At 41.9% G+C, this 25,393-nt stretch overlaps 1 protein-coding gene across 1 annotated transcript; it reads left to right on the top strand.

The window, feature by feature from the left end:
- The first annotated feature begins 196 nt into the window (after positions 1–196).
- On the top strand, positions 197–24,112 carry Dop1R1 (Dopamine 1-like receptor 1). The gene is made up of 6 exons (XM_017236805.3): positions 197–1,006; positions 10,139–10,199; positions 10,551–10,730; positions 13,728–13,857; positions 21,020–21,265; positions 23,281–24,112. The coding sequence occupies exons 1-6, from the start codon at positions 716–718 to the stop codon at positions 23,816–23,818; spliced, it is 1,446 nt and encodes a 481-aa protein (XP_017092294.2). The 5' UTR covers positions 197–715; the 3' UTR covers positions 23,819–24,112.
- The last annotated feature ends 1,281 nt before the right edge of the window (positions 24,113–25,393 follow it).

Here is a 25,393-nt window from a genome sequence, read left to right as displayed (position 1 = left end):
CTCTTTCTCTCCATGTGAGAGCTGCGCTGCGCAGATACTTCGCCTGTTGTACGAAATATCCTGTTGAATTAAATTATCGGCTCCGGCAACGGCAGAACCGAAAGTTGTTGCATACAACACGGCATTGGTCGTGAGTTCCCGCCGTACTTTGGCTGGCAGTCGTGCGTGTCCGGACAGTCGATGTTCAGCCTTCAGTTCGCACGGTTCGGCAAGTGGCATCAGGCAGCAAACACAAACCATAATACACCGAAAAATTATATGAATACTATTCGCAGGGGTAGGTTTTTGAAGGCCCCGCGAGCCGATCGAGAATTCTTGACGGGAGTGCGTGTTTAGCGATTGTGTGTGAGTGCGTGTCTTTCGAAACTTTGTGTGTGAGTGTGTGTGGGTTAACAAGGCGCATAATTAATCATTCAAGGAGTGGCCAAGCCAATAGACTTTAATGCAGCAATTTGCCTGATTGATGGCTGGACATGGCTCGGAAACATCGTTCCGTATCGACGGGAATCGCAGTCTATTAGCAGAATGCTGCATTGCCGCAGCGGGGCAATTTATTGCCAACAAAAACAACAGAAGAATCAACAACAACAACAACTAGAAGACAAATTTTGCAACTAGAAAATATTCTGTGACCCGGTCCAGCTACCTCTTCCATTCACTATTGACCATTTCCAATCCTGAAACCTGATTCCGAAACGAATCCTCGGTCCTTGTAATGACAAATGCAATGAGGGCGATTGCTGCACTCGCTTTAACGGCGGGCGTGGCGGTGGTCAGTGGCAGCACCAGCCTTGGCAGCAGCACCACCAGAACCGCCATCAGCAGTACCACCCCCGCCGGCACCACTACGAGCCACATCAGTCACAATGGCAATGGCAACAGTAGCACAGCCAATGGCACTCTGCTGGACGCCGATCACCTGCCGCTGCAGCTGACGACCGCCAAAGTGGACCTGGACATTGAAATCGACATCCAACTGCTGACAAATGGCTACGATGGCACAACGGTGAGTGAATTCCTTTTCAGCGCCGGGGAAGGAGCAAGAATGTGGGCCAGGACTGGTCGATTGTATTTATGTGGCTGCCATCGAAGCATTCGTTGGGCTTTGGCTTTATGTCTCTGGCGCAGCTCGTAAAATACGCTGCACTGCGGAAAAATTAGATGCCATAAATCGTGGACTTCTTTCGAGATATTAAAGCTCTTTTCTAAGCTAACTTGAAGATAGCCAAATAATACAAATATGCATCTTTAAGTAAAGTCTTTCTTTGTTCCAATATATGTAATATAAAAGTGTCCCATAACATTTCGAATTTCATTATCAATAAAATACTTCACCATTCAACAAACTCTCCCATGAAAAGGACAATCTTTTAAACTTTGTTTCCGTGTAATGACAGGTATCCGTTGTTGCCACTATAATTTACAATGTCTCTGTCTCTCCCGATCGGATGGCATGGCTTGGCCTGGCCTTTATGAACATTTCATTTTTATTACGTGCTCGCATATTTCCAGAACATTGTCGTATAGTTTTTGTGGTTCGTTGGTTTATGGGGCGTATACGCAATCCAGAAGCATAGCAGATTGCTTAATGAATTATCAAGACGAAAGTGTTGCAGGGATGGATAGGATAGTGGGAACAGAACAAAGAAAATATCCTTTAAATTTAAACTGATGGTGTGCCTTTAGGGAAAAGTGGCAGAAGTGGGAGTGTGAGTGATTAACACACAATTATCACATATCTCATCACCCACACACCAACTCCACGATATTTAATACAAAGTTTAAATTATAACAAAAGGTCTGCTGTCTGCTGGCAAAGTTTCCTGCTTTGGCATTCCTTTTAATTTATTTCACTTCTAGCCATCCAGCTGGTAAATGAAAATGAATGCGAGCCTCATTAGCAGCCAGCACATGAGGAAACTTTGGCCCAAAAACACGCACACCGGCGTGTGCCTTCACCTTCATCGATGCATAATCCTGTTTTCAAAACCATGTTGGCAAAGGAACTCCGTCAAGGATGTATATGCCGAAACCAAAGTTTATCCCTTTTTTCATTCTGGTGTGAGTGTGTTATTATCTTTTTTTCCCTCCTTTTTTTTGGGAGAACGAGCAATTTACGTGCTTGGTGTGGCAGCAGCAGGAAAGGATATAGCACACATACACACACCTCCTCCACTTGGGAGATATAGATCTAAATACTTGTCGGTCGGAACGACAAAGTTGTGCTCATCTGTTCGCACGTTTAACTTTCAATCGAATGTAAATAATGAGTATCACGTCGCTTGGCAAACGTTGAGGCGCACAAACTCTGGTATATGTCAACACACATTTTCCGCATAAATAGATTTTCAACTAATTTATAAACTGTGATTTAGTCAACGATAATGTTATTTATGTTCGCAACTCAATTGGTTCAATTTGCGCCCATCCATATAGTTTGGCTAATTGCCCATGTTTACTATGCATTTTGTTTTTGATGATTTGGCCAGACAACTTAAGCCCCGGATCTCAATTGCAGTTAGTTAACCGCAAGTTGACAGTGACATTTGGCCTCGGTGGCGGCGTAGTTGTTGTGTGCCGCCACCAAATTGCCTCTCATTCTTTTCGCCTGGCACTTGCATTTTGATTTGCATAATGCATCACGCATACGCCGCGTTGTGCCATCTAATTGAATTATTAATCTTCACTCGACAAATCTTGCCTTCGCCATCCGTATGAAAAGTGCATGCATAAAAGAATAGGTTTATGTTCGTTCTTCTTTCGATTCTCCTACTCCTCTTGGGTCTTTTCTTTCTTGCTTCATTGTGTTTTTCCGTTCTTGGATGGAATTCCGCATTTTCTATTAGCCATAAGCCGTCGCAGAGAAAAACTTTGGCTTTCCATTGTTCGCAGACTTTGCATAGCAATAATAATAATAAAATATTAATAGCGTTATTTGTTATTGCTGCTGCCATGTGGATGGCGAATTGCGGATTTCGGATTGCGCTTTCCATTCAGAAATCGGTTCCATTGTTTGGCCTCATCCCCCCACCAGCCAGCCACCATGGATTTGTGTGTTTTGCCTCTGGAATTTGCGCAAATTTCCGCCAGCAATTTGTCCAAATCAATTGGCAACGAGGCGTCCGAGGGGCGTGGCTCGATAGCTATCGATAGCCCGGCCAATTGAAATTGGGTTTTGAACAGTAATTGTTTAGTAGGAGGCTTGAATCAATAATCTGTTATAGTTATAACACAATATAAAATGTAAAGTTCAAAATTTAAACACTTCAGCAATTTATTGCTAAAGAATTCCAATTCACTATTTTTTGATAAAATTAATGTTTATGAAACTCTTTTAAGATTTTAAAGTTTTACTATCAAAGGAGTATTTAATTTAAAACGTTTTTTTCTTAGATCTTAGATTTTTATCCCAGACCTACTAAATGAAATGCTTTTTGCCAGATCCATGAGCTTGTAAAAGTATGCTCCAAGAGTTCCGCTCATAAAGTTGTGAACACATCTTTTTATTTAGTTGGGCTCCTCTGCAATTTTCAATTAGATCGTTCCTGACTGAAATGGAGATGGGGAAGTGGACTTGGATAAATGTCAGCAATTTCGCCTAATTAAATGTGTGTGACAGCTGCCTGCCATAATCACGGGGCTAGCCGCAATATAAATGAGCTGTATGCTGGGGACCTCCCTCCCGAATCGGGTCACGAGTGTATGGTTGTACTATATATCGCACATATGAGTGTATATATATAGATAGAAACCACACGAGCATGCATGGCAGCACCCTCGCAAAGGGAGATGCAACCTGCCATCAGGGGCATTCCACATTAATCTTGGCCACAAGAGCCACAATGTGTTTGTATAGGTGTTGCCGTTTAATTGCACCAACCAACGCGTCAGCCCTCCAGTCTTCTTGCCTTCCCTATTTGCCAATGAGCGAAAAGGTAGGGAAAATAAAATAGCTGGTTACTCGTGATTTTTATGTTGTCTACATTTCGTTTACCTCTTTTTTCGCTCTCGTGCTTTTTTTTTAGAGCCAGGTGAATGGGTTTAAGGATTCTTGATGGGCAGTCAAAGGGATTCGGTAAACCCAAAAAGGCTCGCTGCTGATTGACCATAAACCCAGCTTTTATGTGCTAGTTTGGTCCTTGTGTATCCTTGGGTATGTGTGTGTGTGCTGGTTTGGTCCTTTTTCTGCCTTTTTGCTGGCATTTTTTATGGTTCTCCTATACGAGTCGAGCCCCTGGTATCAGTGACTCGGCAATGACACAAAAGTGCAGAACGATTACTCGTGACAAGTCAATTTAATGGGGCCACGAGCATATAATATTCGTAGGACCAGGGGTCATGTCAATCATCCTCGTCGAGTGTGCAACTTTGCCAAATATTGCCAAAATACAGTATAGATAGACGACTACATTTTTATTGGAAATCGGAAATGGAACAACTCAACACCGAAAGAAATTCTTTAACGTTTATCAAGTATATATAGAAAGTGGTTTAGCTTTCTACAAAATGATATATTGTAATCCTATAGAAAACCTACTAAAAACACTTTTAACCTAATGTAAGCTTTTAAAAGGCAATATTTATTTCAACTGACTGGACCACTAGGGAAGGAATTTCCTGGATTAAAAAAAGCTTTTTTTAGCCAAAGCCAAGTGTCTGACAACGTAAAATCTAGGGGATTGGAAGCTATGTGCATTTTTTTCATCACTTTTTTATACCACTTTTCAATTGAAACAAGTGCAGTTGCACTGATGTATCTATATTTACACTTTATGCTATATGTGTTTGTAAAAGTGTTTGTGTGTCTTTATCCTTGTGAGGGTGTGGGTGTAGGTGGTGTGTGTGAGAGTGCCAGCGACACTTGTACGAGTTAACGGGATGTTTGTGTTAAGCACACAACTGAGCGCCAGTGACTGACAACGTTCACTTGCCAAGTTTTTCACTCCAGTTCAGTGGAAAATCCGAAAAGGAAAAAGATATGCCATAGGAAAAAGTACAAAATCGATGGATTTAAGAGGAGTTGAGGAGCTCGGGTCCTGAAGATTAAGTGGGGTAGCAGGATAGATTGAGTGATGGGAGATAGGGACTGCATTTACAATCAGCTTAAGAGCCGCCGTCTGCATCTACTCCGGCTTCTCCTCCTGGATATCTCTCCCTTCCCGAGTCTGTCATGCCCACTTTCATGTAGAATAGCATCTCCCAGCGAGTCATCTCCTGTTGCAGCTAATTATCCTTACGTTGACAATCTACCCCGGGCCAATCAGCAAGGCAATCTGCTGAATGGAAGCCAACACAAACAGTCCTCCTCACTCGACCCTCCGAAAATTGGCAGGAACTAGAGCAACTGCGTGGCAAACAACTCTGCAACATTTGATTTGCAATCCCGAAGAGACACAATCGAAGGCCAACACTGTGGCTTGGCTAATTAGAAATGGGTTTAAGATAATGATGAAATCGTAAAGACCGAGCTTTAAGAAAGGAATTTTTCGAAACACTACCTACTACCTACAACTTATCATGCCGTTTAAAATCAATAGTTCTAATCAATAACAAAGTTCCAAAAAATGGTCACGTCCTTTTTGGTATACAATTTTAATAGCAATTTTCCAGTGCATAGGCAACAAGGGGTGTCCCACATCCTGAGCTCTCCTATGTACCCTAAGTCCATCTCCTAGCTATTTTAATTATTTATCTGCCGACAAATTCGACACGAGCGTGTCTGGCTTGAGGTTAAGTCCTGTCTCTGTGGCACATCCAAAAATGCTAGCCACTCACCGCAAGTGTGAAAACCCTGCTCCAGGGAGAATAAACTTGTTATCCATCATCGCCAGGCAAGGGATCTAATTAGTTCATCCATAATTGAGGCGGAGCTGCTGCTCAACTTTGGTTTTACTGTTTCGCCTTGAGTGGGGAAAATCCCCACTTAATGTCACCCACTTTTCCGCGCCATCAGGCACCCATTTGAATTTGCAAGGAATTATCATGGAATTATCATATATAGATGCAAGGACTTTTGACAGCCAGACGCACATGTGCCAGGCAGCCCGCCTGCGAAGTCTTGACTTTTAGCTTTGTTTAATTAAGCCGAACTTTCAACAATGAAGGCAAAACACACATGCTGCATTGTTGACGACTGACAGTCTCCTAGATCCTGATCCTGGCGGAGGTGCTGGCAACTGTCAAGGAGCCACATTGACGGCTCTGACAATGGCCAACAGATGAGAGATAGCCGGTAAAGACTTTTGCAATTGTTATTGCAGTTAGCATCTGCTCACAACACCTTGGGATCTGGCATTTCCATTTCCATTCTCCACATTTTCCCATTTTCAAGGATTGCATAACGAGGCGGCAACTTGGGTAAACTTTAAGTTTTCTGCAAGAAAGTTTCCAAAAGCAAACAATAAATATTTGCTCAGCGCATAAATCAGCAGTCTAGGCCCGCTATTATCGCTCCTATGCGAAATCCTCTTTCCTCCCAACAAACTTGCCGGGATACGCCCACAGCATTTCATGTTTATTATAAGAATTTAAATTTATGCTAAACAGCAACTTAAGTTGGTTTTTGGCCACCCAGCCGAGCCGGGTTCAATGCGCCGCAAAACTCCCGGCTGGCGAAGTCGTGCGCACAAAGTTCAAGGTGCAGGGAAATTGAAAATTTATTACTGCACCAGAAAAACGAGAAAATCGAATTGGGAGAGCCAAAGACTATCAGAAGGAGTTTATTATGTTCAAACAATTTTCTGGCATTAACAAACTTTCTTTAATATTCAATTTCAAATTAATTTCTTTTGAAACTTGCATAATTTAAAGTGTTTTAGAATGAATTATAAGTTGAGAAAACAATTAAATGCTGTTCCTTATTGATTCATAAATTTTCCTCTTTATGGCTAATGGATGCGATAATTGACAGGAAAGTGCTCCCTGGTACATATTGGAATTATGTTGTTTTACGCTTTTGTGGAAAACTTTTTGCTCTGCTAATTGTTCGGGCCATTTAATTAACAACTATGCCCTGGGACATGTGGCACTTGTTCCACCGGCTCGAGAATTTGTTGTCATTCTTGTTGTTATCATTTCCGTTGGTGTTCATGTTCGTGTTGCTCTTGTTTTGCTGATTGTTGTTGCCGGAAGTGCTCAAATGACACACTCTAAAGTGTGGAACTCGGTGAGCCCTTTGCTTATTATTCAGCCTGTCTGGCAGGCTTTCTACTTGTAAATCACACTACTTCCGCCCAGTCGTCCAGCCCAGGCAGCCAGACAAAGGACAGACACTTGGACAGGACGTGGTAAGGCAGCAATTTTACCTTTTGTTGTTATTTTGCCAACAGGTTTGTGTAGCCATATTATTGTAACCAGGCAAGTAACTTTACACATAAACAAATTTTTGTGGTATTCGATTTTCATAAATAAGAGTATTTGTCATTTTATGAGAACTTTATAATTAAATAACCTTGTTTACAACTTTATTACTAAAAAGTTTAATAATTTAAATCAATTAAATACTTCACCAGAATTTCTTTCTGTAATATTGTGTGCTTAGTTACGTATATGTGTTGACGTTTAATCAACGCATTGTGCCATTTAACTCTGCAAACAAAACCAAAGTACCCAAGCACAATTCTAGCCTGGTTTTTCTCAGAATCCCCTTCCTTCCCCCTTTGAAATGCCATTTTCTTTGTCCTTACTTGAGCTTATGTTCTTGCTTTGACCTAACAGTTCGAGGCCTTTCGAGGAGCCTTTGGCCACCAACATTCGTTGTCCACTTTTATTGCCAATTAAATGCAGTAGCTCCTGTCACAGTTGTTGCTCCACCTCCACAGCTTCTCTTTGGCTTTCTCGGGCCTTCTCCCCTTTCTCCGGCAGTTGAAATTTCTTTTAGCACACACTTGGCAGATGCTTTGTTTATGCTTTCTCTTTGCGCGCTGTTCCATGAAAGCATCTAAATTTCCGCTTACAGTTCTCAAGATGGGAGGTAGGGTTCTTAAGAGGATCTAATTTAAAAGAGGTTTAACAAATTTAAAAAAAAAAACGTTAAGATTCTAAAGCAGCGAATGTTAAGAGTATGATACGATATGAAAAACTCTCCTTTAAAATCCTAAAATTTTAAATACCGAAAATTATTTTTCCCGTTGTCTGGAAATTGAAAATTCATTATGACCTTTGCTGATGACTCACTTTTCCTTCACTTCCGGGCTGTTAACTGCTTTTTAATGATGCCGCTAAAGAAGCAGCGGCATGAACATAAACATTAACATCTCAGTAATGTGGGTGAACGTTACTGAATCTGTGCAGCAAACACAGCAACAGCAGCTGCTCCTGATTTTAATGAAAATTCACTTGACACGAGAAAGCATTTCATGTAATTTTTATAATCTTAAGTGTCTTTTATTGTCCGGCACTTGGCGCTCGTAATGCGGGTGGCAGCAATTAATTTTGTTTATTGCCAATTCATGGTTCATTTCATATAATTCCAGTAGCTTCAACCCCATCACGCTAGCCAGAAATTCCTTTTAGTGTCTTCGGCTATCTAGGGACTTTAAAGTCGTGCATGGCACGCTCTGCATGGCAATCAATATAGATAATCGTACTTTAGTGAGTTTATATCACCCACCCCGGGTGATAGTTAAACATTTACTTCACATTTAGCTAATGTGAAGAGTGAAAATGTTTTCTCTAATCGAAACATAAATAAATTAACTCGTTCAACTGCGTATACGTGATAACAAGTATACGCCCTGTGGCGCAGCCCAGAGGTATGCTGCATTTGAGTCGAGGGAATGATGTTTCTATTTGGATCGAAACAATTAGCAAATTTAAAGTTAATAAGCTGCTTGTGGCAGAGATACCCACTAGCATAAGCTGCTGGAACAACAAATTCAATTAAATAAAGTTCCATGGAGGCTGGCAACCGTGAAAATATTTATACTTCGTCAGCCGTTTCATGTTTGAATTAATTAATTGCATTTGTCAGCGGTTTCGGGTCTGCTTTTGAGGATTTTATTATGGTTTCATTACTGTTATTTGTTGCCGGCTGCGCGCTTACATTCCTGTGGCAATAACGCACAAAGGACGTAGGCGCTTTTGGTCCTTTTCGGGGCATATCCCATGGACACGTTCACTTCGCCTGCGTAACTGCAATATCTACGCGCTCCAGCTCTCTCTCCCATGTGTTTATCCTTCCGCATTAATTAATAAATTCATTTAAAGACGGTCTGTTTGCGGGGGGTGTTGCTGTTGGCTTGTTTGGTTCAATCGGGCAAATATTTAGTTGGATCCATTAAAGCAAAGGCAAACCACTAGAATGCCAACATGTCTGGCTTTCACACTCATCCACCCGCACTTTCCCGGGGAGAAGAAACCACAAGACAACCTCCCACCCAAAGTTGCCACAAACAGATAGATATGCGGATGCATGGTAGAGTGGGTCGGTGGCGCTTAGCAAAACAAATTAATTTCATTACGGGCCCTGGCAATTTTCTTGAAATTTTGTCAATTTTAATTATAAATAATGCCAGCCAGCTTGGTTGGCCTCTTCCAATAGATGCTCCTCGTTGTGCTCCTTGGCGCACATGCCACAAATGATTGATAGTTTTTTGTGTGGCCAAGACGTGCGTGCCACAGTGAAATGAAAATAAGCAGAGTGATCGAAGGAAACTTCACAGAAACCCCAAGCAGATGCCAGCTAATTAAATTTGAGAAGTATTTCCCAAAATGTAATTAGTTTTTGGAATGGAAATCAAAGGAATAACTAGTTTATGGCTTAACCACATTGCAGGATATTATTTATATATCAGTTTGGGAGAAAATCATTTTTAATAGCTTGAAAATAAATAGTTAATGTTTTTGATTTCATAATTGGGAGGTTTGAGAGGATTTTTATTTCATTGAAATATTTTCTCTAAGATAAAAACCATTTTTGATTACAATTTTTTTGTTTATTTTTAGACAAAGAGAGTTGAGCTTAAAGTTAGGTTTCCCCAATTGCTTAAAACTTTTCTTTAGTTATATATTTATTCAAAAACAGAACATTGTTGTTTTAAGAATCTGCTATCTACTGAGTGGATGTCTTTCAGTTTAAGCAACTTACTTAACCCACAGACTAACAACTCTATCCATTGTTGTTCTCGTTCCATTGCAGCTGACATCGTTCTACAATGAGAGCAGCTGGACGAATGCCTCTGAAATGGATACAATAGTTGGTGAGGAACCGGAGCCGCTGTCACTTGTGTCAATTGTAGTTGTTGGTAAAGTAAATGTCGTTGAATGTATAACAACCCGCTGCATCGCATCCACTCAGCTCACGGACACTGCAGCAATTATCTGTAAAATTGCATGTTGCATGTGACAAACACACCATCACGCACCCTCCGAAAGCTACACCCTCACCTACACCCGCACACACTCATCCACCCAGCCCACTCAGAAACACACTGCCTCGAATGTTTACCCATAAAACTATGCTTTAAACGATCATTGTTGTGTGTATGTGCGTGTGTCTGTCTGTGGACGGTGGGATTATGGGTGTGATATTTGATTTGGACTCGCCGCAGGCATCTTCCTATCGGTGCTGATATTCCTCTCGGTGGCCGGAAACATCCTGGTATGTCTGGCCATATACACGGAGCGCAGTCTGCGCCGCATCGGCAATCTGTTCCTGGCCTCATTAGCGATTGCGGATCTGTTCGTGGCCTCGCTCGTGATGACGTTCGCAGGTGTCAACGATTTGCTGGGTAAGTACTAAAAAGTATGTCTACCTTTTTATGCCTGCGTAATGGAAAATTGCAATTGAAATTTGCTAGCTCTGAAATTTATGTAAATTGCTGAAGGCTGTAAAAAAATTACATAAATCGATGAATTTTTCATCCAACCACCAGCTCGGCACTCGAGCCTATCTGACAAAGCTGGGGGCGCTTAAAGCCGGATTTAAAATGGCTTTGTCAATGCCTTTTAAAGTGTCAGCTGCACAAGTCCATGCACGAGCTGGCAGAGTTCTCCGGAATCTCGAGTTCCCGGATTCCGTGCCACTCCAGTGACGGCCATTGTGACTGCACAAGACTTCCTGGGTCCGGAGTGAAAAGCGAGGGTGGACTTAGAGGTTCTCGCTTGGTATAAATGATATGAAAATATATTTTTTTTCTGCCATCTAGTATAATTTAGATAGTCTAGGTTCTGGACTTTAATTCCATCTTCAAAATTCTCTAAGCAACCCTCTCTACCATCTAGTTGGACAAATGGTTATAGTCAGCCAAACAGGAATTTCATTTTATTTCAGCTGTACGTCTAACATGCAGATCCCGTGTGCAGCCACACATTCTGATTATTTTCCATTAGCCATTCCGAGCGAGGCAGAGGCACTTATTCCTCGAGTTATCCTGCCCGACTCCTGCCACATTTTCAACAAGATGTCCTTGTGCAACTGAGGCTCTTGCCAGCCGGATGGCAGTCCTCGCCCCATTTATGAGTGGTGCATTCCACATATTAATGCCACCGCGCGGTGCACCGCCGGAAGGAAAACTCGAGATGGAAACTTGACGGCGGAGCTGTTTGGTGGCTAAGTAAATAAGAGGCAAATTAGGCGAAAGCCGGGCCAAAGTTTTCAACGGGGAGCTAACAACGTGTTCCGGTTCAGGAAACATGCAGCTGACATCAATGTGCGTAAGAAAAAAAGTGGAAAATCATAAACAACAAACAGAAAAAAAAGCCAAAGGAAAACTGCGAGCCTGTCATGCGAGACTGAAAATGTGAGCGGAATCCGAAGCGATGCCTTCGGATAAGATGGGGGGAGTAGGATGGGATGACACATGTATGTTACAGGCATCCAAACACCCACTCCCTTTCGCCTCGCCACGCGAGTGTGTGTGAAAATAATAAACGACTTTGGCACTCGGAGGAGCCGAGTGCTGCCGCGTAAGCAAAAGTGTGAAAAAATAAATAAAAATGCTCAGCTGCTCCAAGACAAACAGATGCCTTAGGGGCCGTCAACAGACCAACACCCACACGGAGGCAAATTATTTTCGCCAAGGCAACATTTAGCACGCTCGAAGACAGGCAAATCAGCAAATAAACATCGTACGCAATTGGACAAACTCAAACAGCAAGCGGAGTAAGCCGGGAAGCGTCGAGAATCGACAGATGCTGCCAGCCGGAGGAATCACAAAAACATATAGCAGCATATAGTACACTTTTTGGCCAAAAGAAATTCATAAGAGTAGGCTTAGACAGCGGGGCTCAAAATAATAGAGCAGAATCTATCTTTATTTTTAAATTTTTAATTATGTTTTAAAATACATTTTTAATTCATTATTAATAATAATTTTCTTATGGCTTATTACTTGGTAAAATAAAAAAATGAATGAGTAGTATGTTTTATTTATTTAGAATTATTTTTTCCACATAGACTGTGGAACAAAAATGTGTGCATTAAAAGCGGAATGAATTATTTGCTGACTTCAATACATGCTCATACACTTTCATCTTTCCAAATTGCTTTTTTCGGGACCATGAGCATTTGGCCAAATGCTCTGCATTCTTTCGAGCCAAAGCTGAAGTCAAAGCTGCTCTCGATTTTGATGGAAAAGAGGGAAAAAAGAGCTCTGAGTGCAAATTCGGTATTTCAAAAACCATTTGCAAATCTAATGCAATCCGCATACGAGCTCGTACAAAGCCGTTGAAAGTATTTGACAAGAGGAGTTATGGAAAGACCATTGACAGTTGCCAGGTTGAAAATTCTTGGGAGTTTTCAGTTAAATGCTAACTTGTTTTTTGGAATGAAAAATATCTACAATTTATTTAATATTTTTGAATGAAACGACATCTGACTTAAAGCCAATGAAATTGGTTGTGGGCCTATTTATAAACTTTAGGAAGTTTGAGTCATTGCCGATGATTTTTGATATCCTGATAGTCCCCTTTTGATTTTCCGATATCCTGAAGCCTGAGCCGGGTCGAATTGGTCGGGATTTGCTTTGACCAGTTGCGTTGGTACTTCCTGTGGCATTTAAGAGCCGTATCCTGCGGTACGCTTGATTAACTGGCATGAAAGCGGTAACGAGCATGATATGCATATTCTTATCGCCCACACGACCTACGCCATCTCCCCAAAGCCACGAACACCACAAATAAATAACCTTTTTATTTGGAAAATCTGTTATTGAATTCAGTGCATAGAACGAGCTCAAATGTGCGTATCAGTGAGTTTGTTTCCTCTCTGACCCCGAGCACCAAAGGACATCCGTTTCTGGTCACGCACGGGACATCAATCGAGTCTGGGTCTCTGCAATTGCGACGCACTTGTGGAATCTACAAGCCTCTGAAAATAATTTATTTGTTTTACTTTGGGCCAGCGAAATGAAATTTAAATGGCTCTCGGCCCGAAAGGAGACTTGCATATGTGTGCGGGCCAGGAAACGGAAATGAATTTATGAAATCATTTAAACTCAATTTGCGTCATGAATAAATAAAACAAGAATCTGGCTGCTGTCATACAACGGCTGCCTTTTAGTCTCCGTCCGGTTCCCTCCGCCTCGTTTTCCGGCTGCACTTTGCCGTGCAAATGAAACAACTTTTTTCCGTCCGGCCGCAACATGGCAATTTCCGTCATGTCCAGGACACAGGCAGAAAGTCGAGTAGCTATTAAGCATTTTTAACAAGCAATCAAAGACTCGTCTGAGTCCACTGATTTTCACCTTACTCACGAATATTTTTCCCCCATCTCGTATCTCCCGCAGGATATTGGATCTTTGGAGCACAATTTTGTGATACCTGGGTGGCCTTTGATGTCATGTGCTCGACGGCTTCAATTCTCAATCTCTGCGCCATCTCCATGGACCGCTACATCCACATCAAGGATCCGCTCAGGTGAGTGATTGTCAGGATGTGTCACATGCATAAATTATCCAATCCATATGCGCTGTCAAACTAATTGTCCTTGCCGTGAGGGTTCACCTATCGATTCATTAATGTCAGGCCATTGCAGGTGCTTTGTATGCACGTTACTCATACGCCGCGTTGTAATGCCTGTCACGTTTTTGTGGCACCACTGTCTGCCTCGCCATTCCATTCTCCGGCTTGTTTTCCCCCCAATGGTGTGCCACTCGACTGCCACTTGTTTATGGCAGTGGGGCTCATTAATCGCAGCTCATAATTGTTTCATTAGTAACAGATTTATGGCGCATTACGAGCCAGTTTTTTTCCCCTTCACTGGCGCCTCGCGACTTCATCTTCACTTGGCTAAGCACTTTTGGATCACAACAGCTGAAAGCTGTGGTTCTCTGGTCCAAACCAAGTTATGTTGAGTCACTTAGTATGGGTCAGAGCCTGAAAAAGTTTCCAAAGAAGTGTCATTACCAGCTGGTGAAAGTGGTACAAGTTCATCATTAAACTTATATTCTATTTAAGATTTTGGAGACTTTAAGCAATGATTATGGTACACTCTTTAAGTAATTTGATGGCTACAAAATTTTAACCTTGGCCACCTGATAAACACTTCGCACCCCCGCCAAAAATGACTTCATCTATCAGCTGGATGAGCGTTACCCAAAAGCTCCATTATATCAGTTCAATCTACCTTATATATCCGTCACGTTCCTCCAGCTGCGCTATACGGCCGTATCCTGCTCTGCCCCGTCCTGTCCTGGCAGGAAGCCCCGGAGACAATCAAATTCTGCTGCCTCAGGTGGCTGTTGTCCCTGTCTGTATTGTGTGCTCAAGTGTTCGTGTGAGAGTGTGTGTGTGTGTGTCTCCAGCTAGGACAATGACAATGAGCTTGTCCTGCTGTCGTCGTACCCCAAAATGCTGCCAGTCAGCCATGTTAGCATGCTTTGTAGTCAGCAGTTGAAATTGATTTCCAGTGGCTAGAGAGCTATTCGCACAAAGGCAGTCAGTCGAAAGTCAGCTCGGTAAACTTGAAACTAGTTTATCTGGTCCCACGATCCCAGACTTTTGTTCCACTTTCGGCTGGACCACAACAATTGTGTGTTAATTAAATTTTCAACAATGTCACCAAAGTGCTCAGGCCACACAAGTGCAAGCCAACAAACATTTTTTGGCATAGGAATATTACATTTGTGGCCAAGAACAAACGCTGAAATTTATTATGTGTCAGCAACCAGGAGAATTTCTTCATATGTGGGTATGTGTGGGTGGCTGGGCACAGAAAAAAAAATATATTTTAAAAATATTTGAAATATCTAAGCCAAAACAAGTTCTCATTAAAAAAAGGGGAATAGCAAACAAAAGTAATGATTTCAACCATCAATCTTGATTAATTATGATTCTAAAAATATTTTTACATTTTCGATAGGACATTTTTTTCGCAATGTAAAAACGGTTTTTTATTTTTTTTCCTCCCGAGTGTGTGTACTGTAGATTTTTGTTAAAAATGACGTTGGTCAAGTCGCTGACAGGCGCTGTGAGGCTATTTGGCTCAGTGGGAGCAACCTAACGAAATGATTGCGGGATTCTTTTTTTCGACAGTGGGGGGTTTTTTGTTTTCTATTTTATATGAAACAGGGCCGAGCTTTCGGGGGCATAAGGGAGCAACTAAAGCAAATCGAGACAGTTTCCAGTTCCCCACTCTGAACTCGCTGCGAATGCGACTAACCCACAGCGCCGTGTCATGAAAGAGCCATAATAAATCCTTTGATGCTATTTTCAGCCAAAAGCCAAAAGTAGAAAAATATATATTTTTTTTTTGCCGCAGCTGAACTGCTCAACCCCGGCAGCGTTGTTGGTGCCACCTGGGGTAGCTTATTCGCTTATGAAAAATGCTAGACGACATTTGTATTGGTGTGCCCCTCGCATTTCCCCTATTTCCCTCTTTATTTTTCTCCTTCCCAACCCATCCAACCACCCAACCATTCTGCCGTCTATCCACCAATCCATCTATCCATCCATCTATGTATCTTTTGTGTAGCCGGGTTCACGTAACGAGTTGGCGAGCATATAACGCTTCATTGATGTGGCAACTTGATGCTGAAGCGAGCTGAAAATTCAGATTGCAAATTTTGTATGCCACGGCAAAAGGATTTAAATGAGCTCAGGCCAGGGGTCGGATGGATGTGGCACGGGCTGGCCAAATGACAATTTTCATGGAGCATTTCTTCCTGCTCCTGATTCAGAATTCAGTTTGTCCTTTTGGCAGAGAGAGGGGCGAGTCAGTTGCAGATGGATGGAATTGAAAGTGAAATTAAGCAAGAGAGAAAGTTTAGTTTGATGCGAAAAAAAGGACTGACTGGCATTTCCATGACTGACATCAGATGTTTGATGATGGGTGAAATGACATAAATTGCTAGATTGATCTGCACATTTTATTCCACAAGATTAAGTTTATTTAAAAATGGGAAACTAAATGAGCGGCAAATAAACTTCAGGTGTTTAAGGGGTTATATACAGTTGTAATATATGAAAAAATCGATTTTTTTTTTTATTGCATATTCTTTAAATATATTCTATTGGGAATACACTCACAAAAATTCATAACGATCGCAGCATTGGAACCGAAGCTGTAGCTATTTGTAGCGCACTATCTGCATATAAAACTTGAACAAACTTGAAACTTTAAACGCGATTATCTCAGAATCTTTTTTTTGGGAAATTACCTTTGCGGTGGACACGATTACTAAAAAACTACTAATCCGATCAACACCAAATTTTGACCACTTATTTATTATGATATTAGCTAGTCCGTGAACGAGGGATTTTCAATTTGTTTGAAAACTCCTTTTTTAAAGCACAAAAAACGAAAATCTTATACGTTGAAAAAGTACATTTTTTGTTAAAAACGTCGCCATTTTTTTTTTTATCAAAATTTTTAAAAATCCCTCGTTCACGGCCTAGACAATACAATATACTAACTAAACTTTTTTGAATTTTGGGTTTCGGAAGAACCGTTTTCGAGAAATCATGTCCACCGCAAGACACCATCGAAAAAAGACGATCCGGGAATTCGGCTATAACATTTTTGTTATGTAATATTTTTTTATGAAAAAATTTAATTAAGTACCCAGAAACATGTACTAAACAACGTCGGTAAAACATTTTTCATAAATATTTTTTATGGTGTCAAAAAAAAATCGATAAAAATCCATATTTTTGCGCGGTACAACTGTATATAACCCCTAAGCCTTTAAAACTGCTTCAAGAGAGCCTCTTTCTTTTGCAATCTGAAAATTTATCAGGTATCTGTAAACATACTGAGGCTGAGTAAACATTTACATTGGTCAAATTTGTGTTTCAATACAGAAATGAAACCTCAATCAAAATTGCAATTCAAAGGCTGATTAAGGTGGCCAAATATTCTCCAATATTAGTCTTAGCCCCTGGGTTAATGACATTTGCATAGGCACTCAGACACAGCGGCGCCGCTGGACAAGCTCAGTACGCGGCCCGAAATTGAGTTTAGCCACCTGAATTCGTTTGCATTTGCACCCGGGGCCGAATCCAAAGTTCCACCCACGACCTGGTGGTATTACAGCTCTGTGCAGGAACCCGAGACATTTTACACTTCAAATGTCAAGACGTCGCTCGCACCACTCACTCTGAATGCGAATGCGAATCTGAAGTAGCCCAGCTTAAGGCAGCTCGAAAGTGCACTGAAAAAAAGTGATATACAGATAATGTTATTTTACTAGTTAGTTAAGAAATATTTAAGAAGTATTCATAATTTTTCCCAATGTATAGAAACTGCACAAGCCCTTGGCGCAACGCACAGTTTCCACCTTTTGTGTCTGAGAAATGGTAACTGGTATCCCAGAGGGATGTGTCTAGCATTAAACATTACCATCCTTGGTCCGACTCCGGGCTCGTGCTCCCTCTTTATGTAAATCTGATTTATTTGCATGTCAAAGTGGAGGAGGCTGCGACGCATTCCCCGGCAAAGTTCACGCGCCATCTTCTCATTAGGATGCCAGTGCCACGCCCCAACACTGCTCCAACATCTACAGAACCATTCATCTAGGACCTGTCTCATTCCAGACAGAACGCAAGAAACGCTGATTCGGTGTATTTTCTTAGCGTTTTAGAATAATTGCAGGCGTTTAATTTAATTGCGCTCGCCAGGATTTTCCTTGCCGGGAAATTGGCAAAAACAATTTGGATAAAAAGCGCGTGCAAATTTAATTAGTCTCAGACAAAGTGAAAATGAAGCGGCTGTCTCCTCGGCTTTTTTTTTGTATCTTCCTCAACAGCAAAAATGATTAAAATAAGAAATTTTGCGTATTTTGTGCGACAAGTTGATGCTGCCAAGTGGTTGTTGTTCCTTTGATTTTTTTTTCGTTGTCGCATTCAGCTCGTTGTCGTTGTTCGTTGACTTTGGCGCCTGTCATCATCGTAACTGTCAGGCACATATGTGAAATTCATTTTAAACTGCAATAAAAACTGAAAGAACAATGAAAGTTTGCCGCAGGCGACAGAGAAAAGGGCTGGAAAATATATGTAAGAGGGGGTTTTGGGGCTTTTTGGGGTTTGGCGCGGTATATTTTAGCCCAAAAATGAAAAACCAAAGGCAAAAACACTTAAACGAACACCGCAAAACCTGTTCCAGCTACAATGACGCACTTGGGAACTTTCTGTAATTGTATTTTTCGTGTTGTCTTGGTCGTGGTTTTTGGAGCCATGTTTTCCTGAACTCTGAAATAGAAAAAAGGGATCGTCCGAGATATATTTATTGTACCCAAAATTGAAAAATAATGGCAAAAAGACGCTTTTTATGCTAGAAACGAATAGATAATAGCCTTTTCATATTTAACTGTGGCTATAAAACACCGTGGAATGTCTTAAAGTATTGATATTTAATATTAATAGGTTTTGAAAACAATCGCGAATTATTTAAAATTTTTATAAAACGGTGTTGTGAGCACGTGCTGGAAATGACAGTAACGAAAACACTCATAAAGAGCCATCAAAGTTACCATACCAAAACAAAGGCAAACAAGCGGCTGGCAAGCTGACGTGGCAGGACCTGGAAAAATAAGTAAGCGAAGCGCCTCAAACTATGCAAATGACACAAAAGCCAGGAGTGGAGCCACAGGAGGACAAGAAAGGAAAATAAAGAAAGGGAAAAGGGTGGAGGTGGAGGTGGGTGCTCTGGGAAGCAAGAGGAAGGATCATTGTGCGTGCCTTGCGGTAATTTCTTGAGTGCATGTGGGACAACACACAAAGCCACCGCATGCCACGCAGCCAGTCAAGCACCAGCGTTAAATGCAAATGTCCTTTGCTCGGAGCAACCTGCTCCTGGCACCCACCCATACACACTCTGGCAGGTTCTCACACACGATTTCAATTAGCCCATCGATGCCTGATTGCCTCCTTTACTCCCAGTGTGTCACCTAATGGCTGCAGGTTTATGTGCATATTTCAAAGCGCTTCCACAGCCGCTTCAGTCTAAGATACAGAATTAGTTCTTGCCGCAATCCGCAAAAAAAGTAAGGTTCACATTTAAAATAAAGATTGAATTAAAGAGTTTGACGGAGAAATAAATAGGTCTACTTAAGGTAGCTCCTATTTAAAATCCTTTGACTAACTTATTCATTTTAAACACTTCAAGAGAATATACATATATATTTTTTACTGTGTAACAGGTGAGATTCAGCGATGATGGCTGAGTGGAATGAAGATAGTAAGGGAACAAGACGGAATGAAGGACATGAACTGCGGGCTTTCGTCACATGGAAATCAATTTTCGTGCCGAAAACGAAATTGAATTTGTATGTGAATACAATTACATAAACTTCCGTTTCCGCTTTGTCGTCGTTTCGTCTTCCTTCCAGCCGTGCCATCCTTGAGGGCCACTGCCCGTGTGGGTGCGAATGCGGCAGTGTGTGTTAGTGCGTCTTTGTATTGAAATTGAATTATTCTGTTTGATTTCCTGCACAAGCCAAAATGATGCGGCATATGGTGCCAGACCCGGATCCGGATCCTAAAACCGAAAGCTCTCACCCGGCATAGCGACTTGGGTATTTCGGTTTCGGTTTTTGGTTTTGGTTTTTGCAATTGCTGCAGACTGTTCATTTCCTGCCGTAAAATCGGAATCGAAATGCTTGAAAAAAGGAGACCGTCTTCGGCGATGATTTGCATATGCCATTCGCCCACTTGGCTGTGTGTGTGGTTTTGTTCTCGGGTTAGGGCGATTTGTCGCCTAACCCACATCCAGTCCTGGTAATTAATGACATGCGGACTGACCCGAGACCACCTGGTCCGCAGCCATGGCTCTGGTTTTTGTGAATCCTGCGACCGGCTCTGGGCAGGCCCAACACTTGTCGCGCACACCCGAAAATGATGTTGTCTAATGGCGATGCTTGGCCGCTGAGGGATTGTCAACTACATGCAAAGCCACAATCAGAACACGCTGCCGTGTTCGTGTTCCAAGCGAACACGCCTCCGCCCACGTGTTGCTCCTGGTACTTTCCACTCAAAACAACAAAAAAAAGCTTAAATTATTCAGCAAAAAATTAACAAGCACCCAGCTCAATGTAAACAAAGACCTAAATTATTCAGCAAAACAAGTACGCAATTGAACAATTTTATGTTTTATTCTGCAGTTTGGATAATAAATCTTGCTCTTTAAATTCAACTAGAGTTCAAAAACTAAAGCTTGGAATGCTTATCCACCTTTTTACTCAGAGTTTAGAATTTTTGGAATACATCCAACTACCCATGAAAGAATTTTAGGACACAACTCGTCTAATATGCGAAAAGTTAGGGCTTTAATTAGTAAAAGGGTCAAATTTGGTTGGAATGTCAAGCAGAAGTTTGGCGAGTGTAGTTTTGGTGTGTGTTTTCGCCCTTTTGTCGGCTACCACAAGGGCAAAAGGACAAAAAGACAAACGCCAGGAGCAGCAGCAGGATCTACAACATGCGAGGCCGAGAAGTGGAAAGCGTGGCGCGTGTATTTCCGCTTCCTTTGCCACAAATTGGTGCAACCCTTTCGCAGGCCCCTACTTTACTACCCATCCCTGCCTCAACTTAGCCCCCCGTTCAAGCCCCTTTTAACCCCTGATTGTAACCAACTCTCTTTTTGCAGATACGGCCGCTGGGTGACACGACGCGTGGCTGTCATCACCATTGCCGCCATTTGGCTGCTGGCCGCGTTCGTCTCGTTTGTGCCCATATCCTTGGGCATCCATCGGCCCGACCAGCCGCTGATTTTCGAGGACAACGGCAAAAAGTATCCTACATGCGCCCTGGACCTCACGCCCACCTACGCCGTCGTGTCCAGCTGTATCAGTTTCTACTTCCCTTGTGTGGTCATGATTGGCATCTACTGTCGGTAAGTCAAAGCGGAACTGCCTGAAATGGGTTTGCCGTCTCGGTGGGGGCTTTTTCAGATCTCAGATTTCAGCCAAAGTTTGCCGTGCATAAAACATGAAATGCATAAAGAAAGATATTTCCAGACGCCTTCAGCTGCAATTATGTAGATACAAATAGCCCACGGCAACAAGAAACAAAACTAAACTTTCTGTACAAAACTTTTGCTAAAATCTCTTCAAATGAAAACAAAGAAAGAACTCAAACACTTTTATGAGCTTACAAAAAAACAGATCACAAAAAGCCAAATGAATGCATATTTTTTGTTTAACCTTAGAAAGTTTGTATACTCTTTCCACACGGAAAGTACACATTTTATGAATATGTTGAACTTTTTGTATTATTTGTGGAGGTGTTTGGAAGCTGGAAAAAAATGTATTTATTAAAGAGAGGATTTCAGGTTTTCAAAAATATTATAATAACATTTTAACATGTGTAGTCTTAGTATATCCAGTATTTAAAACAAAGTTTAAATAGCATATTTTTCATAGAAAGATAAATTCTAGGATGTGCTATTCAGAATGGCCTCTGAAAAACCTGCCTGCTAGACTTAAATTAAAAATTGGCTTACACATACGAAAATTTTACTTCAAAGAGGTGGCTTTAGTGAAAGGAAATGAGTTTTTCCGTGTGAAGGCAAAGTCTTTCCGCATTTGTAATAACCTCGGCAAGGGCATAAAAAATACGCAAAAAACCAACAAACAAAACAACGAGGCAACCGAGCCTGAAGTAGTAAAAAGTAAATAATAAAATGTTGTAAAAACTGACGAAGTTGGCTGCTATCGCAATGCTAAAATGCTGAATATATCAGAAAAATGCCGCAAGGACTTGCGCTCCTGATGGCCTGCAGGCACGAGAAAGGAAAACGAGGAGAACTTCTGGTTGACGGGGAAAATAAATGTGGGCAAGGGGTTTTGGGTTGAACAAATAAGCGTACGCATTAGTGTCCGTCTAAGTAATCCCCAGGATACTGGCAAAAGACTTGGGCGTGTGCGAAAGGACTAGACAAGGACACGGGCACACAGATACACTGATACATTTACAGATACAAATACTATACAGCGATAGCTGCTCATCAACGTTACGGCCAGCGGCACGTTGCCATTTTAGCTTAACGAGATTTGCAGCCAATGGCCAGGACCTCCAATTCCTCAGCCGTCGCTTCTTGCCACTCCCACTGCTCTCATCAAATGGATCCCCCGTTGGTTAGCATTGGAATTTTCTATCAAATTTCGGTTAAATTACAGAATAAATATACTTTTATCGTCATAATTTGTGCCTAGCCAGGCTTCTCTCCTGTTATCCTTTTTATGTGGCCCACAAGCAAACACCCAGCTAGTCCTTGGACAGACACATATGCTTGTTTATTTGTTAGCCAGGAGCTAGGAGACAGGATACACAGAATAGGAAGCAGCTTCGAGAGCAACTCAAGTGGAAGATTGGATATGATAGTCAGACATTGCGTATACACAGTGTGTTTCCTTTAGTTATTGATGTGGACAGAGCCATTGTTGCCGGTCCCCATCTAATTGACATGCCAAGTGGCCCGAGTGAATAATTATCATATCAATTACAAGTAGTAACCAGTAACTACAAAACCACCGAGAAAACAAGCGGAGGTTGCCACAGAAACAGGACAGCAATCAAGGCAAGCCATTCATTAGGTGCCAAATAATTGCTGTTTTGCTATTTATTCCAAAAGCACTAATGAATAATGGGGTTAAAGTATGTAATTATTTTCACAATAAAGGACACATTGTAATCAGTTTAAAGGGTGCAAGAATGTTTAAGGATGATTAATACAGAAAATTAAATCGTTTGAAATTTTTTAAAAATAGAATCAACTTAAATAAAGGCTTGTATTGTAGCTAAAATTGTTATCGGATCTTTATTTTTTTGTTAAGCTTTTATATTGTTAAAACTTTAATGGATAACCCTCTATTTATTATGACTTTGGTTCACTTTATATTAATTCAGGTTATATTGCTATGCCCAGAAGCATGTGAAATCCATCAAGGCCGTGACCCGACCCGGTGAGGTGGCCGAAAAGCAGCGCTACAAGAGCATCCGCCGCCCCAAGAACCAGCAGAAGAAGTTCAAGGTACGCAACCTGCACCACAGCTCCCCGTACCACGTCTCCGATCACAAGGCCGCTGTGACGGTGGGCGTGATTATGGGCGTCTTCCTCATCTGCTGGGTGCCCTTCTTCTGCGTCAACATCACGGCGGCCTTCTGCAAGACCTGCATCGGAGGCCAGACCTTCAAGATACTCACCTGGCTGGGCTACTCGAACTCGGCCTTCAACCCGATCATCTACTCGATATTCAACAAGGAGTTTCGCGACGCCTTCAAGCGTATCCTGACCATGCGCAATCCCTGGTGCTGTGCCCAGGACGTGGGCAATATTCATCCGCGGAACAGTGATCGCTTCATCACGGACTACGCCGCCAAGAATGTTGTGGTGATGAACTCGGGCCGCTCCAGTGCCGAACTGGAACAGGTCTCTGCAATTTGACCAAAAGGTCGATGTCTGAATCTGGGAGGATGCACCGGAGGAGAGAGTGGAGGAGCTAACTGGCTGCCATGCGGTTGCGGCGGCCTCCGGGTGGACGACGATGACGATGGGGCCCTGACCACGCGTTACGTTCCATGAGATTCGGTCACGGCACCCACGGCCACCATCGTGGAGACCGTGGAGGCCGCTCAAATGGAGACGGAGCTGCTCTAGGCCGCCAACTGGGTTCCTAAAAGCAAACCAAAATCTCGGTTCTAGTTTGAAATATTACTTCCCCCAAGATTCCTAAATACCAATGGAAACCTGTAAGTATTAAAAGCGCTTAGGTTTGGATTAATTCGAAAGGTGACGACAAATAATGGGCGATTATGAATATGGATAATTTTCGGTACATTTAAATTATTGAGTCTTTTTTTGTAAAATGTCGGTGAAATGTATGAAAGAATAATTACCAAAAAAAAATTAAAAATATTAAACACAGGAACCTTCTATAGGCAACTAAAGAACTTTTAAATTTTCTTAGACTGACTTTTCAATCATCTCAGAAAAACCTAGTTCTGAATAATTTGTAACGAAACGAAAACAGTTTATTCTAAATTTAAATACTTAAAGTTATCCATAGTCCATGAATCCCCTAACGGTTTGCAGTCACTGGCCATCCAACCCAGAAATGTGCGCATCTCAGAGACTAAGCAATCAACTATGCGTATACTTAATCGTACGATATTTAGCTATAAATCCCACAAACTCAAAGTCAACACATACCATTTGGAAAACCAAAACGTGATTAGGTCTAAGATCTTCAAAAACGGCACCGAAGAGCTTCTAGTTAAGTTTCTGTTTGGCTATTCATGGCAGTTGTGGATCCATGCAAATGCGATTATTATTGAGTGACACATGTCACTTGCCACACGTCTCACCCACACCCACTACACTCGCCCAACAACAAACACTCTCACACAAACTCCGTATAAAATGTGTTAAAAAATGCTGCATATATCGCGGCGCCCTCATATTGGATCAGCTTCACATTTGATTTATTGATGAGAATTTATGGCCATTGAACGAAGAGGAGCAGCAACAAAGCAGGCAGAGTGGCTGCCAGCTGCACTCGTAAATCATGCAAAATGATTATTGTTGTTATTATTACGAGCACGGGGCACAAATGCCCTTCTGTAAACCCATTCCTGTCCCTCGCCAGCATGGTGTTGGACCCTCTTTTATAGTAAATGTTATGTTTTAGTTCAAGTGCCGCCGATGATAGCGAGTTTTTATGGCCAAAGTTTGCAGACTGATTTGAATTTATGGCCTGAAATCTGTGCCACAATGGCAGCTCCCAATGTTAATTAGGCCAACTGTGATTGACACCACAGCCGAGAGCCGAGCGCAGAGAGTGAAAACAAAAACAATAACAGTCGTGAGGTTACTCCTTTTGGGGGAATATTCTGATTACCAGGTGATTTAATGAGCCGCACCTGCAAAAACAAAGTCGTGGCTATAGATTTCAGCCGGCGGCATAATGAACATGTTGCCCCTGGCATCGTTCCTCTCGTCTTCTCCCACCGAGTGTCCTGA

The sequence above is a fragment of the Drosophila bipectinata genome, chromosome 3R, assembly GCF_030179905.1.
Source record: "Drosophila bipectinata strain 14024-0381.07 chromosome 3R, DbipHiC1v2, whole genome shotgun sequence".
In the NCBI taxonomy this organism is placed as follows: domain Eukaryota; kingdom Metazoa; phylum Arthropoda; class Insecta; order Diptera; family Drosophilidae; genus Drosophila; species Drosophila bipectinata.
Note: the sequence above shows the minus strand (reverse complement) of the source record. Positions and strands in the feature narration are given on the sequence as shown.